Below are 17,912 nucleotides of genomic sequence, written 5' to 3' on the forward strand. Positions count from 1 at the left end.
TGTCGTACCCTTACCTCATTAAGCGGAAACCTCATGTTGGTGCGCACTCATCCAATCAATGTCGTACCCTTACCTCATTAAGCGGAAACCACATGTTGGTGCGCGCTCATCCAATTAATGTCGTACCCTTACCTCATTAAGCGGAAACCACATGTTGGTGCGCGCTCATCCAATCAATGTCGTACCCTTACCTCATTAAGCGGAAACCACATGTTGGTGCGCGCTCATCCAATCAATGTCGTACCCTTACCTCATTAAGCGGAAACCACATGTTGGTGCGCGCTCATCCAATCAATGTCGTACCCTTACCTCATTAAGCGGAAACCACATGTTGGTGCGCGCTCATCCAATCAATGTCGTACCCTTACCTCATTACCGTTGAGTCAGTTGTTTTATTATAAACTTCTTCGTATGATCTTGGTCTAAAATGATTTGTTGTTATCAATAAAAGAGTTATTACCATAATGATGGCATTTTTCGAATACATATTTTATAATAGCATGATTTGGCCTTTTGTAAAAGCTCAAATCATGTTAACACAGGTAAACGTATGCTATCAAAAAGGAGGTGCTACCATTTCAAATAATACTAATACAGTGTTCCGTTAAATCTAAATGCATTGTTATTATTTTAATTTAAAAATTATTTAAAAAAACAAGTGGAGCGTATTCTTTGGAAATTGTTATCACAAATATATTATTTTATATAACTAACACAAATATATTGCAGCACGTGTGAGGATTCTTAAAATACTTGTTTGACGTCATGCATTGACGTATGTGTTTTTTGACAAGGTAATAGTTGTTTTGCGTCCGCTGTTTTTGCCATTGAAATATATATTCATATTATAATTTACTGTTGCAATACAATTATATCATGTAGGGTATCTACCGAGCGATACTTAATGATTTATATTATGGTCCATAAACGTTCAACCAAGTTAAGGTTTTGGTAAAGCATATGTAGATTCTTGAACTCTGTGTAAATATTTAATGTATTAAAAGGAAGTCATCATTTCAAATGTTCACAGTGGGGTTCGTTTATTTGGCCTGAACAATATAAATGCATTTCCTTTGTAGGCAAGCGTTCATAATTTATTTATACCTTGTTATCTACGCAATTCATTATCAAACAACTTCGTATTGGGTAATTATAACGAATTGGACTAAGTCTGTTACCGTGTGTTTAAAATAAAGGAGTATTGTGAAAATCATACGACTAAAGTGCTACATATCACCAACCATGATTTTGTTCATTAACATTCTACTTATTATCATGAAGGCACGAGAAATCAGTGGTGGTTTTTCTATTCAAAGTGTCCCGGAGGATGATGTTTACTCCCCTCCAAAGGGAGGAGGAGGAGGAAGAGGAGGAGGAGGGGGAGGGGGAGGGGGAGGAGGAGGAGGAGGGGGCCCTCCGCCAGAATACTACTACGATGAGACAACATCGAGCACAACAGCTACAACAACGCCAGTGCCTTTAAGCACAACCTCCGTGTTATTGAAGAAAACGACGACATCTCAGCCAACGACCAATCCAAGCAGTCCGAAAGATAATTTCTACGATGAGACAACTTCGAGCACAACAGCTACAACAACGCCAGTGCCTTTAAGCACAACCTCCATGTTATTGAAACAAACGACGACATCTCAGCCAACGACCCCTTTAAGCACTCCGCAAGAGTACTACTTCAATGAGACAAATTTGAGCACAACAGCTACAACAACGACAGTGCTTTCAATAACTTCTTCGATGTTATTGAAGGAAACGACGACATCTCAGCCAACGACCCCTCCAAGCACTACGAAAACTTTGATTAAGCAATCGACAACTAACGCACCAATTACATCTACAACCCAAGCACCAGTCTTACAAGGAGCTCGACGCACTGAATTTGAAGTTGCTAAATTATTATACAGAAGGTTGCTTAAGAACTATGATCACAGAGTAAGACCAATCCAGAATCAAACACACCCAGTGTACGTGAATACCAAGTTTGTACCGCTTACTTTGATTGACTTTGACACGTACGAGCAAAGGTTTTCTATGTTAGGCTACTTCAAAATCCGTTGGACGGATGAGCAGATGATGTGGCGACCTAGATACAATAGGTACATAGACAACGTGAGAGTCGCTACTGCAGAACTCTGGACTCCAAATGTCGTCATTCACAAGGTATGCTATCTTCGAACTGTGTAATTTAAATGTGTGTTTACTTTTTTGCGACGAATCAAAAACCATTTAGAGAACACATGATACATGCTTGAATGCCGATGACTGAAGAAGGTTCGGTCAACTGCCAGCACGTAGACATTTGAGAAGAAAAACTAGGATCAGGTATTTTCACACTCGCAAGATTGATTAGTTATGTATGAAGATACTTCGATGCGTCCCATATAAAAATGAAAATATAGATTTTTTAAGTTTGGGTATGTTTTTATAATAAAACTACTATCAAATATATATATACGAATATTTAAACTTGTTCGCGCGTGAACAGTCACGATGCATCACTACGACGCGGAATTTTATATAATAATAATAATAATAATAATAATAATAATAATAATAATAATAATAATAATAATAAATGAAAACAATTATAATTATTATAACATTAAAATCGACTTAAAATATTATAGTTAATAATAATAATGTGGCATGCTTATTGAGAAGCATGATTTACTATGTCACGAAATTACTTCACAGAAGTTGTTTCTTAATCTCATTATCAACTGATTTTCCACAAAACAGCATGACATAGTTTAAAAAATGTGTGTTTCCCTTTTTTAAAAGCGCATGTATTATGCTCAAAATTGTAAAAAAATGTTTAGAGCAAACCATGAACTTGATTAAAGCTAAAAAAATTGGTAGCAAGTACGATTTTTGATTTTTTAGATTTTCCGTTTACAATTATTAGCCATAAGTTTAATTAAAGCATAATCTATGATATATTGCGCTGTTATAAAGAGTAAATCATGCGTTATTCAATGCGATTATGAGAAAAAAAAGGTTGAGACTGAGTTTGAGAATCGACTTAAGTATAATCGTGATATTGGAGTTAGTTACATTTCCGGTGTTTGACCGTTTCAAATAAAAATCCAAATCAAAGTCAGGATATAATTACAATCCTATGATTTACAGTTAGATAATTTAATTAAAACGGAGTGTTATGTTTAATGAACGTAAATTTAAGCTACTGGATGCTGGTATTTTATCAAAATGGAAATTGACTGGTTTTAAAAAAAAATATGTTCACACCGCGATCGAATCCCAATCGTTATCTCGTGTAAAACACAAGAACGCATTTAAGAAGCCTATTTTTATACATTTGATACAACATTTGATTTATAATAAAATAATGTTGCCGAAACATGGCCACGATGCTAAAGGTTAGCATAAATAAGTACATACTCATATTACAACGTCATGGCTGGTAATTCTTTCAGACAAAAACAGTTCATAATACACAAACTTACTCATCGTGAACAACTTATTGGAGATCATCGACATTGCTCCTTATATGCCATATTTAGAGGATAACACATCTGCAAGTAATTGTTTAAAGCTCCGATAAGTTGTTTACGTTGTTCTATAACCTAGTTTGGACTTTTAAATAATTTGATTGGTTTATAGTAATAATTTGGACTTCTGTTGGTCAGTCAATAAACATGTTTGTTGACTTTAACAAACCAAGGAGTTAACCAGTTTAATACAATCGATTGCCTATAACTTGGTAACTTCGTTTAATTCCAAAATACCCAGTGAAAACGGGAAACTATCAAGCACAATCATAGCTGATACAAAATTATGTTCAGTTCTTAAGCACACTGATAAAGTTCCATGGAACCACATCTAGAACACAGGACCTTTAATCGACATTTGGGAAGTTTGTACCAATTCACATTCATCAATTTTACAAAAGTCCGACCAATGGATCTCAAAGTTACAAATATCAGCATTCGTCATAATTGTACTCATGCTAAAGAAACCAGAACGATATTTGATTCCATGTTTAATAGCTTGTATTTTCAAATGAAATCCCTGTTTGATGCTTCTAATCAATTCAGCTAGTGTATTTGCATTTAAGCTCAACTGTACAGGAATACTGATTCTAAGTAAATGGCACTAATTCAGAATGTTTGTTTCTAGAAAATTTATTTTAAATTATAAAAGCCCTTTTAAAATATTTTGTTGAAGCTACAGCATAATTGTCTAAACCAAGCTTGACAGAAATATTCGTATTGTTAAAATTGAGTGTACGCTTTTGACCGACTTTCAATAAACAGACGAAACATTTGCATCAAATGTACAATTTTGCAAACGAAGTTCAATATGGTCTGTAATGTGATCTTAATCATGACATTTTAACAAATTGTCTGAAACAACTGAAAGTAATGTTGGTCAATTTATACAATTTTGCGAATGCTTTTCAACAGTGTCCGTGATTGACCTTACAGTGATATTTTGACCCACTTAACTAATATTTATGCTAACGCACGAGATGTCAATTGGTGTCAACTGGTAAATGATATCTACATACTGAAGGGTTTGCGATATTCTACGATTAAGTGTAGTATTTAGTTCTAATTTATCTCCAAACGTAATGTTGTTTTCTTATTACAGTCCTTTGACGGGCACGGGGGCGTCGGCAGCCCTGAAACTGATATTTTGAGGATTTCTTGGAACGGATTTGTCCAGTGGGTCCCAGACGCTACATACTCGTGAGTTGAGATTTAAGAAATAACGTTAAGGTTTTGTTTAAACATTGGTATCGTTAGGGTACCGTTGGAAGTGATTTAACCGTACTAATTGGCCATTATTCTTAAACCGTTTAATATATTCAAACGAACTTTGGTACACCTGTTGTCAGAGACAATTAAAAAATGTACAACTGGTCGAATGCACCTAGGGCTAATAAGATGTTCGAAATATAAGTAAACATCCATGTTAGTGGAAACTATTTTGAAAGGAAAGAAGACTGTATTGTGAATATTTTTGATCACCAAAATGGGAAATAGTTTAAATAACAAACACAAAATAATAATATTCATTTCGTCTTATTTTTCCGAAATCACCATAAAAATATAATTTCACAGACGAAAAATAGTCAGCATTACTGAAAAAAAACCGAGAAGCCTGACATACTAAATCCCTATCTACATGCACATGGACTAGGTCAAACAGAACAATAAAAGAACAGAAAAAGACACACACATTTGTTTTGTTTTGTTTTTATCTCAGCCTTATTATTACTTATACTATAAAGATAATAATGAAAAGTACAAGGACAATAACTAAAATGATCGCGAGACATGAACGTACACATACCGCAAATGATCGAGAGACATGAACGTACACACACCGCATACGGACGTACAAACCCCAATCATTGACCACTCAAGCATGAAACTAGCCTTTCCGATAAATGATAACATTACAGCATTGAAACTGTCAGTGAAACACGAGTTCACCAACCATGAGCATACTTGGGGTTTAAATTAGTTTATACGACCAAAGCCTCACAATTGTCCCAATATATATTAATACTTACAAAACTAAATTCTTAAGCTTCGGAAACTTTTTACCACAACATAAAATCAATCTTTTTAAGGAATGTTCCGGGGATATTTATCAATCAAAGGTGACATGTACAGAAGTTCAAGAGTTCAAGATGATGCTTAAGATAAAATCTCACCAAAAAATATTAGAGGTCTAGTTCTATAACATGTATACCTTAACTTATTTGTGCATATTTCCTTTCATGGGGATAAAAAAACTAAAGAATTATTATTTACAACAAGACCAATTATAAAATGAATCCTACTGGAAAACTATGGACCTGAATGTATGTTTAAACTGGGTTGTGTTAGTGTAAGATTAAAAATATATTTAACGGAGTGAGCACCAACAGATTTTGATCTTCACAAATTAAAATATATTGCTATCTTACACTGAAACTGATACTTTTCTTTTTATTGTAGGCGTAAAATTATCGGTATGATATTTTCACTGTTTCAAACAGTGAACTTTCAATTAATTTTCAATGATAAATCTCTATAAACCACCCGAAAATACATTATAAAATGTTAAATTTAAACTTAAAGCTGCACTCTCACAGATGTAACGTTATGACAATTTTTGATTTTTTTACTTTGAACGAGTCATTTTTTGCGAAAATCCATGGAAATCAGTGATATAAGACTGCTGACAAAAAATAGATCGCAGATTCTTATATTTAAGTTTAAAAAAAAATGATGTTTTATGCATTTTTCTTAAACCGTTAGTAACGGTTTAGGCCATAAAACATTAATATTCGAACGAAAACATGAAAATCTACGATCTGATTTTTTGTCAGCAATCTTATATCATTGGTTTGCAGATATTTATTCAAACATTTGCTCTTTCCAATACAAAAAATAAAAAAAAAGTTGTAAAAATGGTATATCTGTGAGAGTGCAGCTTTAATTACACAGCCTGTTGAATAAGAAACAGTTGAATAGCACGTTCCAAACTTACATCGATCGTAAATGGGGACTTTTCTTTTGGCTGGAAATTTAAATAAATATATTTTATAGAGCTTGGTACCTACTGAGCATATGAAGAAATGTAAATAACTTGAATAACTTAACCCTTAATAAATTCAATTCATTATTCAAATTCCTTATTTATCATAATTTGACAATAGCTTTAAATATTTGTCAAGATATGGGTGTATTTTCATCTATTGTTTAATTAAGTAAACTAACAATTTCGATACAGATCTCAATGAGTGTTCATCTTTAACGTATAATGTTTGTATTCAAATAATTAATGTGAAATTACAAACAGAAAATGTATTTCATAATGTTCTAGTTCATCAATTTTAACATTAGTGTAAATTTAATAACAAGCGAAATTAAAAACAGCACAATAAGCACATTACAATGCATACGTGCATTATTTAACTAAAGCAACGTTAACAAGCATTCGCGAATGCGCGATCGTGCATTCTTTCGTTTCGTGTGTGTCGATTGCCATATTCAACCCCTTTCTGGTGGCCACCTCCGACCCCCAGGGCTTGTGTTGCAGCCAATATTGAAGCTTCCCCAGGTCGAGGGTCGTATGTCCAAAAACAACATGAAACACATGATTGCTATTTTTTGAAAACCTTTAACTTTCTAATTGTATAGAAATTGACGTTAGATTAGCAGTTATTACATTTAACCAAAACTCACGTTGTTCACTGATCTTAAACCATGCTTGACGTGAATAGTTTCTATAAACCATCGCATTTTTACATGGCCGGTAACATAACTAGAAAAACGTTTCTAATATGTAAGAAATCAGAAACAGGAATAGTTGTGTCTCGGTAGTAACAATATCATTATTTATATTGCAGAGTCGTGTGTGACGTCGATATACAGTATTTTCCCTTTGATGAACAAACATGTACGATAACGTACTACGCTGCTGATGAAACGGTGGACACTGTAGAACTTGACCATTACCTTGGTACCGACATGTCTGAGTATTCAGAAAATCCTTCCTGGCTCATTGTGGGAGCCTTCCGCAAGCGATATGTCAAGAACAATAATTGGCACATAGATGTAGAGTTCCGCCTTCAGAGGCGTGCCAACTTTGCGACGTTTACGTTGATCACTCCTCTGATGATGTTGGCTTTCCTGAACATATGTGTCTTTCTTGTGCCAGTTAATTCGGGTGAGAAAGGGTCTTTCTCGGTTACGATATTCTTATCCTACGGAATCTTCTTTACGGTGATCAGTGACACACTTCTCCAAAACTCTTTGCAAATTTCTTTTTTTGTCCTGCTTATTGTCGTATTGCTTTGTCTAAGTGTGATCTCAGTCTTCTACACAGTTATTCAAGCAAAGCTCGTTTCAGCAATTGGCTCCAAGCAATGTCCTATCACATGCCTCCGCAAACTACAACGGCTGAATGTCGTCAAGGTAACACCCATTGAACACTACATTGAGACTGGCAAACATGATCCCGAGGATGAGTCCTACACATGGAAAGATTTTCTTGAACAGCTTGACACATTTCTCTTCGTTTCATTTCTGATCAGTATTCTCTTGATTATTGCTATATTTTTCTCCATCCTTATGCGTCACGTTGCAACCGGCGATAACACGTTTGATACCGACCCCGTAACGACCACGCGGACAACTCCAATCACAACTTTGCTTCGATAAAGGTTTTTTTTTATCGAGGACACTTCAATAAAAAAATATTTAAAACAAAGTTACGTAGATACACGTTTTCAAACAAGAGTGTCTCGATATAAGTTTTCAAACTAATTTTATTATGCAAAACGTTTTCGTACAGGTTGCTTCTATAAAGGTGTTAAACAATATTAGCGTAGGGTTAAGGAGCTTGTTTAGTGCTCTGCTTCGACAAAAGTATTCGATCAAGTTTGCCTCGATATATGCTTTTAAGCAAAGTCGTTTTGTAAATTTACATTTATTAGCCGTTCCAAGGCGCTATCTAGCAATCCTTGATTAGCACACCTATTTTGTATATAGTAGATATTATGTTGTGTAGTTTGTGGGGTTTTGTGCTGTTGTTCTATGTTTCTGGTTTGTAATTGTTTGTTTTTGTGTTCTTTGTCTTTGGCGTTTACCCTGTGCCATTAAACGGGGTTTTTGTTTAAACTTTCGGTCACTGAGCTTGTTTCTGTAGTTTCTCATTTTATATTGTTGAAACCCTCCCGACAAAAGTTCTTCACTTGATATAGAGGTATCTTTAATAATGAAGTGTGACTAGAACCAATTATGTAAATGTTTACAAAATGCGTGTTTACTACCAAACTAGACAACAGTACTGGTTTCCGGCCCGACATTGGAATCGAATGTGATAATATAAGCTAAAGGATATAAGTAAACATTAAATTATTCCACCAACAAACAAAACAAAAGATTGCCAAATCTTGAAACAGGCTTGGGAAAACATCCCATCAAAATCCCATTACGATCAAAATGCAAAAAGAAATGGAACCCTATAAATGTCCATTTCAAAATGCAAAAACAGACATCGGATGCATATGCAATAGAAATCGTATTTTCTGTAGTAAATCTTAAATAAATCACCCAGACACAAACATTTCCAACACATGATATATTTAAACAAACCATTCAGCACGATCAAAACAATCACCATCTTATAAAAATCCTGTTTTTGCAATTAGGTACCAAAATTAGGAAAGCAAAATAAAATCTAATGATCACAATCCTTTTTGGAGAACAAGGTTAGACTGATAGGTCAAGCCGAGCTCCAAGTATTCCGGAAGTGATAAACAAAGTAAGGGATCATCTGTTACATGTAGATGTAAGTGTATTGACATTTCGCATCTCTACCTTAGGCCTTACAGACGCAAAAGCAATCATGCAAACTGCAAAACCATCAAGCATTGACGTTTTAGCTGGCCGATGGTATGTACGTAAAAGTTTGGAGGAGCCTGCAGTCTAACGAGTATTGATTGCGTACACTGAGCAGAAGAGATATGGACAGTTTAGGAATCTTCGTCAAAGGTACTGACTGCAAAACGTAAGTGTCATTAGAGCCAAAAGTTCACCAATTCAAGAATATGTGCAGATTTAAACACGCTAATGATCTACAAGAGGAGTGGTCAATGAAGTTGAAGAACCGGGTGCAAACGCATATTTCTTTGTCCGTAGGATGAGTGACGCTTGTATGTCAAACCATAACCAAATACTTGTTAAAAGGGATAAAATTGACAAGCAAAAAACAACAACACAAAAATGTGTGTAATATATTGCAAGATTGGTACCGGTCTTATCAAACAAACAGTGCAAATCAAATATAAACATTTTTTTCGTGGAGTAGGTTTGTTCTCAGGAACATACTCATTGTACTTGAAGGACAATGCTGTATCAATTAGTTGTCAATTTATAAAGTCCATTTTGTATTACAAGATGCATGGTTTAACTAATTTTCATTGTTGTTTTTTAATCAATGAAATCAAGGTTTCTTTTACAAGGAACATGACTCAACCATTTTGGTGAAACCATTGTTATATGTTATATTTTTGTAGTTTATAAATATGTACGTTTGATTCCATTTTAACTCATGTACAAATACTATATACCTAAATGTGTGATACCATTCGAATACACAACCCAATCAACTGACTTAAATCTACCTAAGAACGATATGTTACAACTCAAAGTTTATCTTTCAGATTAAACATTTCATTGATCTCAAGTTACCACGGTAATAAGTATTCCGATGAGGCTAACATCTTGAATTTCCATTTTCAAATACTTTTTGTTCAACTTTAAATTAATTGAACAAAATCAGCGATAAGAAAATATTTTTTTAGTAATTTAAGACTATCTATATGTAAACTTGAAATACCTATACCTGAAAAACATTGTGTGTTTTATGTTATAATAAGCAAACGATAGTTAACACCTTATTGTTTATCATATTACTATTGTATTAAAATTACGTCTATCTAAGGTAAACATAGTTTATATTTCGAAACAAATGTGCCAATACGATATGTAGCCATTTTTAGCATTACCAAAGTTTTGCTACAAAAATCACTCTCATTATCATCCGTAGTGTTACGCACCATAATTGTACATTAACTTTGTTTTGTTATACTTACCAAAAATGCACTGTTAGTGTTTTTTCAAACTTTGTTTTTGTGTAGAGTTATAAATACACAACTAAACTTGGGTTTTATTTTATCTTAAGGAGGGCTTTATTATTAAAATACGCATATGCCTGATGATTTACGTATAGATATAGACACGCAAAGTTGGTGACATTCAGTCTTTATTGGATGACATACGTATAACTAAGAACATACTGATCAGTTGGTGACACACAGTCTCTGTTTGATGACAGACATTTTTTTGAAAAGAAACGATAATCGGTTGTTGACATCCAGGCTATGTTTGATGACAGACGTATAACTAAACACACCCTGATCGATGGGTGACACCAGTCTCTGTCTGTAGGCAGACGTTAAACTAAACACACCCTGATCGATGGGTGACATCCAGTCTCTGTCTTTAGGCAGACGTTAAACTAAACACACCCTGATCGATGTGTGACATCCAGTCTCTGTCTGTAAGCAGACGTTAAACTAAACACACCCTGATCGGTGGGTGACATCCAGTCTCTGTCTGTAGGCAGACGTTAAACTAAACACACCCTGATCGATGTGTGACATCCAGTCTCTGTCTGTAAGCAGACGTTAAACTAAACACACCCTGATCGGTGGGTGACATCCAGTCTCTGTCTGTAGGCAGACGTTAAACTAAACACACCCTGATCGATGGGTGACATCCAGTCTCTGTCTGTAGGCAGACGTTAAACTAAACACACCCTGATCGATGGGTGACATAAAGTCTCTGTCTGTAGGCAGACGTTAAACTAAACACACCCTGATCGATGGGTGACATCCAGTCTCTGTCTGTAGGCAGACGTTAAACTAAACACACCCTGATCGATGTGTGACATCCAGTCTCTGTCTGTAGGCAGACGTTAAACTAAACACACCCTGATCGATGGGTGACATCCAGTCTCTGTCTGTAAGCAGACGTTAAACTAAACACACCCTGACCGGTGGGTGACATCCAGTCTCTGTCTGTAGGCAGACGTTAAACTAAACACACCCTGATCGATGGGTGACATCCAGGCTATGTTTGATGGCAGACGTTAAACTAAACAAACCCTGATCGATGGGTGACATCAAGTCGCTGTTTGATGGCAGACGTATAACTAAACACACCCTGTGGACTGGTGGGTGACAACCAGGCTCTGTTCGATGGGCGATATCTAAGTAAAGAAACCCTGATCGATTGGTGACAACCAGGCCCTGTTCGATGGCAGATATCTAAGTAAAGAAACCCTGACCGGTGGGTGACAACCAGGCTCTGTTCGATGGGCGATATCTAAGTAAAGAAACCCTGACCTGTCGGTGACAACCAGGCTTTGTTCGATGGGCGATGTCTAAGTAAAGAAACCCTGACCGGTGGGTGACAACCGTGCTCTGTTCGATGGGCGATATCTAAGTAAAGAAACCCTGACCGGTGGGTGACAACCAGGCTCTGTTCGATGGGCGATGTCTAAGTAAAGAAACCCTGACCTGTCGGTGACAACCAGGTTTTGTTCGGTGGCAGATGTCTAAGTAAAGAAAAACCTGACCGGTAGGTGATAACCTGGCTCTGATATCCTCTGATATTCTCACACTACGTCAGTGTTACTTTGGATATCATTCCTCTTTAAAAAGTCTCATGGTGATTATTCTTAATTTTAATATATCAAAAATTAGGGTAAGTGCGCTTTATCGTTTATTAGAATGTAATAATTATTAGTTTACAACAAATATTTGTATGTGTATTTTCAAATCATGTCGTATGTGACCCGAGTGTCACGTCGTCTTACATTTGCGCAGATTTACAGCGGAGTTCCCTCGACAATGTTAAGTATATGTAATATAATGACGGTTCAAATTGATGTAAAAAAACAACGGAGAATAATGAGTTTATATTTCAGGCCTTCAACTTTGGATAATGAGTTGATATTTTAGGCCTTTAACTTTGGTTATTGACATCAGTATGTAATATAACTTTTGCTGACATTTGTTGAATATAGTTTGTTTCTTTGTTTTGAAGGTGGTTCGTTCTAGTTAGAAATAAGAGAAAATACAGACATGTATTTTTTGAGGATTTCCATAAGTAGCTGTAAAAATTACCGAAATAAAAGAAAATGATATCATAATTTCTTTTGAAAATATTGAGTTCATTTGTCACGTTACGAATGTTATCGGGGTTGGTAACTTGATAAGATAAACGTAATGCTATGTTCGGTGAAACATTAAAATGTAAACTGCTCGGTCATATTTTGAGCATTTAATTGGCATTAAACCGCTCACATAACCATCAAAGAACACACACTCATTAAAATACATTTACCGATAAATGGAAGGTTACGGCCTTGAAATGGTCAATAAAACATGAGTTCACTGGAACACAAACTCACTTAAACCCAAGTTGTAAGCAGTCGGTGTTTTTAATGATCCTTACACCGCTCCTGTGATCGTTATCAAAACTTGTTATTGGTTGTATCATTCTTTGATGTAACACAAGCTCCAGATTGTATATTTTCATTTAAACAGGAGAATAAAACTGCTTTGGGGCTCCACAGTGCAAAAGTCGTTTGAATGACTAAAATTAAAATTGTTTAATTTTATGTTTTTTTTAGTTTTTTAGGTTCAAAATTAAACAAGCATAATTTTTTTATATAGAAGCTGAGCAAATTTTACGAAAGAAGATTTTATTCGATTTCAAATCGAAAAGCATTTACATTTTTCCGGAAATGTTTTAATACAAAATAAATAAGTGTTATGTCAAAATTGTCAGTACTAACAAATCAACTTTTTCATGGGTTTTCGTGATGATTGCAGCTATTTTAAGAAAGATATTCGCATTTTTGTAACCAGGAAATGAGTTTAATCCACTACTTTGACTATTTTATTGAATATCTGTCTTATTTGAAAAAATAGCATCAAGAACTACCAAACATTGTTGATAAGGTAGTATGGGGTATTTTGACACAAAAGAACAACAAAGTTATAATGTCGACATACTTTTACGAAAAAGTGTGAATGCTTTTGGATCCAAAATCTGATAAAATCTTCTTTAGTTCAATTTGGTCAACTTTTTACTACCACAAAACATGTTACAAAGAATGCTTGTTCTCCTCCCGAAAAAGATAGTTCCTCAAAACTGAATAGAAACATGAACTTATGAAACGTGTTAATTTTTGGTCTTCCCAACCCACTTTTACACTGTGAAAGGCCCCTTAGCATAAGAAATTAGACGCAAACGTCAGTCTTCTTTTTTTATTTATCATTAATTTGATTATGTTTGATTTAGTACAAGATGGTTTCCATAATATTGTCCGGGTTATTATTTAAGCTTAATTAATATATGAAAAACTACAGAAACAAGTCGAGTGGTCGAAAGTTTAAACATAAACCCTGTTTAATGGCACAGGGTCGACGCCAATGACATACAATACAAAATAAAACAATCACAAACCAGAAACATGGAGGAACAACGGCACTAAACTCCACAAACAACACTCTACATATACACTATATAAAACTAGGGATGTTCATTTATAATGCATATGTTTGAGACAATACATAATGCTATTACTTCTTCGATATTATTACATTAAACGAGAATGTTTTTCATTTGTTTGTTTATATAGATGGATTGAATGGAAATATCACTAAAGTGTATAGTTCTCGAGAAAATATTTAGAATACCATAAAACAGGAAATGTTTTTCTTCTTCAATGGACCCATTGTCACACGGCTTACATAGTCTTTGCTAAACTTTTCGAAATTCCACATCTGAACTGATATAAAACAAATCTCGGTTGTATGTTAATAGACCGAAAATAGTTGTCGTTACTGATTGATAATGTATACACAATTTTTCAGAATATGATATGAGAATGAACTAGTTAACAGAGGAAAGATAAAAATCCATATTTAAAATAGTGTTTCTTTATTTGGACTATTGATGTATAGTATTTTCAATTTTTGGCTCTATTAGTTTTATAAACTCATTCATGATTGGTCTAACACCATTACTTTCTAAGATCATTTTCTGATGTCATCAGATTAAGAAAAAATAATATAAAGCGGAAGTCATCTTTAACGCTGCACTCTCACGGATTGGTTGTTTTGACCTTTTTTGTTGTTTTATTGGTCTTGGAATGAACCAATTTTTGCGTAAAATTCTGGAAACCAGTGATATACGTCTGCTGACAAAAGAGCAGATCGCAGTTTTCATATTACGTTTGAAAATTGATGTTCTATGGCTACAAACACTTTTCGGCTCTTTTCCACACAAATGACATATGTTCTATTGTGAGTTATCTTATATGACTGAATTAAAGGCTCTACTCCCAAAATGCAATGATACTGAGACAAAACAATTAAAAAGGTCGAAACCATCAATTTGTAAGAGATCAGCTTTCAATCATGAGAATCTCAAAGGCGTTCATTTCTAGGGCATTATTGTTGCATATGTACCGGTGTTCATATTTAAAGGATGAGGTAGTTTTTATATATGTTTCATATGTTATGTTTGTTTGATAGAATGCCTCATGATTTTAATTATGTTATAATGATATACTGCAAGTATTTCAAAATGTTGATGAAAGCCGCAATGCGCTGCAGAATGTATTGAATGCAATAAGATAACTGAATAATGTATGGAATGCTGCAGCGGGATGCTGTGGCATCTAATGTTGGTTGGCGCTGTTTGAAGCTGGTGAAAAACTTGTGGAAAATAGCAGATTCAAGATGCACGAATTGGATATTTTCGACCATTTTGTTATTCAGGAGACATCGTCTTCATTTTCGTAAATTTAAGTGTTGTGTATTTTGTTATAAATGTTACAAATACCATTTCACAATACGGCGTTGAACCCACTTTGCTTTACATTTGTTTTAATATATTATATCGAATATTATGGGTATGTAAACAAAATTATCAGGGTAAGCTTTGGACAGATGTTTTATTTCAATAAGTGATGTTTTAATTGTATTTATATAACCCTAAATAATGCTTAATTTAACCATAATAAAGAACAACGATCTCGAGTATTGCATCGTTTGAAGGCAACCACTGAGAGAACGTAGTTCGTCGGTAATCTTCAAACGAAGCGTATAAGGGAAGTTAATTAAGATTTGTTTCAGTAAAAAACAAACATTTCAATGTTTCCCCCGCCTTACGGACAGAAACTAGCGTGTTAAGTGCTTCATTTATGGTTTGCACTGATGACAATATATATCAAACCACGAGCGACATAACGTTTCCAGGATTGAGGACTTCGTATTCGCATTTCGTGCTTAACATCCACAGTTACTAAATATACATGGACATCATATATCAATGTGAAGCTGATTTTGATTTGCTATATATGATAATTTTAAAAGTCATTGCATTTTTTACCTTGTTTAGTCATACTGGTTACTTGGATGTGGTGGGTAAAGTTTTCCTTGTCCAGTAGTGGTATAGTTCTACTTTTTTATAAACTTTCATAAATTATGTTATATGCATTACGTACTTATTTCAGTTCCATACGTGTGTTGTTGTTTATGTTTCTATATAATTATATGGTTCATGGCGTAAGGTTTTTGAAAAGGAAATATTTGTTTTACTCACATATTTAGGCGAAAAGCTACAGAAACAAGCTCAGTAGCAAAAAGTTTAAACATAAACCCGTTTTAAATGGCACTGGGCAAACGCCAAAGACATATATTATAAAATCACAAACAAGAAGCATGGAAGAACAGCACAAAACTCCACAAGCAGCACAGTGCATACATACTATATATAAAAACTAGGTATGTTTATCAAGGATTGTTAGGTACCGCCTTGGAACGGTCAGTAAAATGTTAATTTACTAGGGGTTTTCAACCAGTTTAAGTGCACAAACCTCACTCTTATCCCAACAATCCTAAATAAGGATAAAACGCAAAGGGTAAATCTTATCAAAGTACATTCCTAGTGGGTAAAGGCATTAACAGGTAAATAAACAGGAATTGTAAGGTAACTACACATGCGAACTAGTCTTACTCGGTGACAATGTTAAATAATTCTATGTGAGTGTTTTGAATTCTTTCATCATAAACAATACCACATCTGACATCGAAATAGGTAACGCTTTTCTTTCAACTGCTAAACCTGAGTTTACGTCTCTATTCAACCTTTCCCACTAACACGGCTAGTCTTTTCTTCATTTCCACCGGTCAACATTATTACCTACGAGTTCACATAACTTACAAAACTGTATGGGCCCATCTTAACTAAGTCTGTTTTAACGTTTTACTCTTATATCATAATATCATAAATTGCTGCATTTCAAACTCACTTTTTCCTCATGACCCTCATCATAACTGTACCAAACAGTAATACAATAGTTACACTACCCTGCTTTGTATATATTCTCGCAATGATTCCGGCAGTGATATCTTTTTAACCTGCCCTAGAGGTCAAGGTATTTGCTTCAGTGACTAGCTCCATTAGAATTCCTGCACTATTGCAATGGTTGAGAGGAGATTCCTAAACAACACAAGTTTCATTTGCCGTTACCATAATGACCATCATTCCAAACACACTAAACTAAGTCGATCTTGCATCATCAGAGTTCCAATTCAGACTAACTACTCACGCTATAATTTAGCGGCTATTTATCTGTGGACGAGCCCATCTGAACACTATTTGATGGATGTCACCTATACCCGGTACATATGAGTAATACCAAGTGCATTTTTTTATCATAGATTTTATTTGAAATGCAAAATTCCTTATGTAGTGATGAGTTGAATTTTGTTTGTTCCGATGTTTGCTTATTTTCTTTTTTTTTTGTTAACACTTTGGCTCAAAAACTATTGACTGTTTACTTGATATGATATTTCGCATTTAATAAAAAGAACTTCACCATGTAAATTCGGCCTGCGTGTAAATTTGTCAAAGGCTTCACGCAGACTTCCCCCCCCCCTTTGCGGGTTGGAAAATTATGCAAACTTTCAAATGCTTCGTAAATAATCACTGACTTAAGGTCATCCCCTCCCCAGACTGTGTTCAAACTGCTGTTAGGGCAAGCAAAACTGGAGTCGGTAGCGTAAATACACACATTCCTGTTTGTTATTTATTTTTATGAGACACAAGTTACATTGAACATGCATATTGCCCTTCAATTATCGAAAGCAAACATGGATATGTAACATATGCTAGAAACATATATATTGCATATTCATGTTTTACCTTTGATGATTGAAGGGCAACGTTTTACATTAGATTACACATTAGATGTGTATTTCGACAATATTTCAACAAACACTTTCTCGG

General features: G+C 34.7%; 1 protein-coding gene across 1 annotated transcript; it reads left to right on the top strand.

The window, feature by feature from the left end:
* The first annotated feature begins 1,752 nt into the window (after window positions 1–1,752).
* Window positions 1,753–8,195, top strand: LOC128246286 (acetylcholine receptor subunit beta-type lev-1-like). The gene is made up of 3 exons (XM_052964479.1): window positions 1,753–2,175; window positions 4,627–4,724; window positions 7,382–8,195. Exons 1-3 carry the CDS (start codon window positions 1,753–1,755, stop codon window positions 8,193–8,195), a joined length of 1,335 nt encoding a protein of 444 aa, XP_052820439.1.
* The last annotated feature ends 9,717 nt before the right edge of the window (window positions 8,196–17,912 follow it).

Source organism: Mya arenaria, chromosome 9 (genome assembly GCF_026914265.1).
Source record: "Mya arenaria isolate MELC-2E11 chromosome 9, ASM2691426v1".
NCBI classification, from domain to species: Eukaryota; Metazoa; Mollusca; class Bivalvia; order Myida; family Myidae; genus Mya; species Mya arenaria.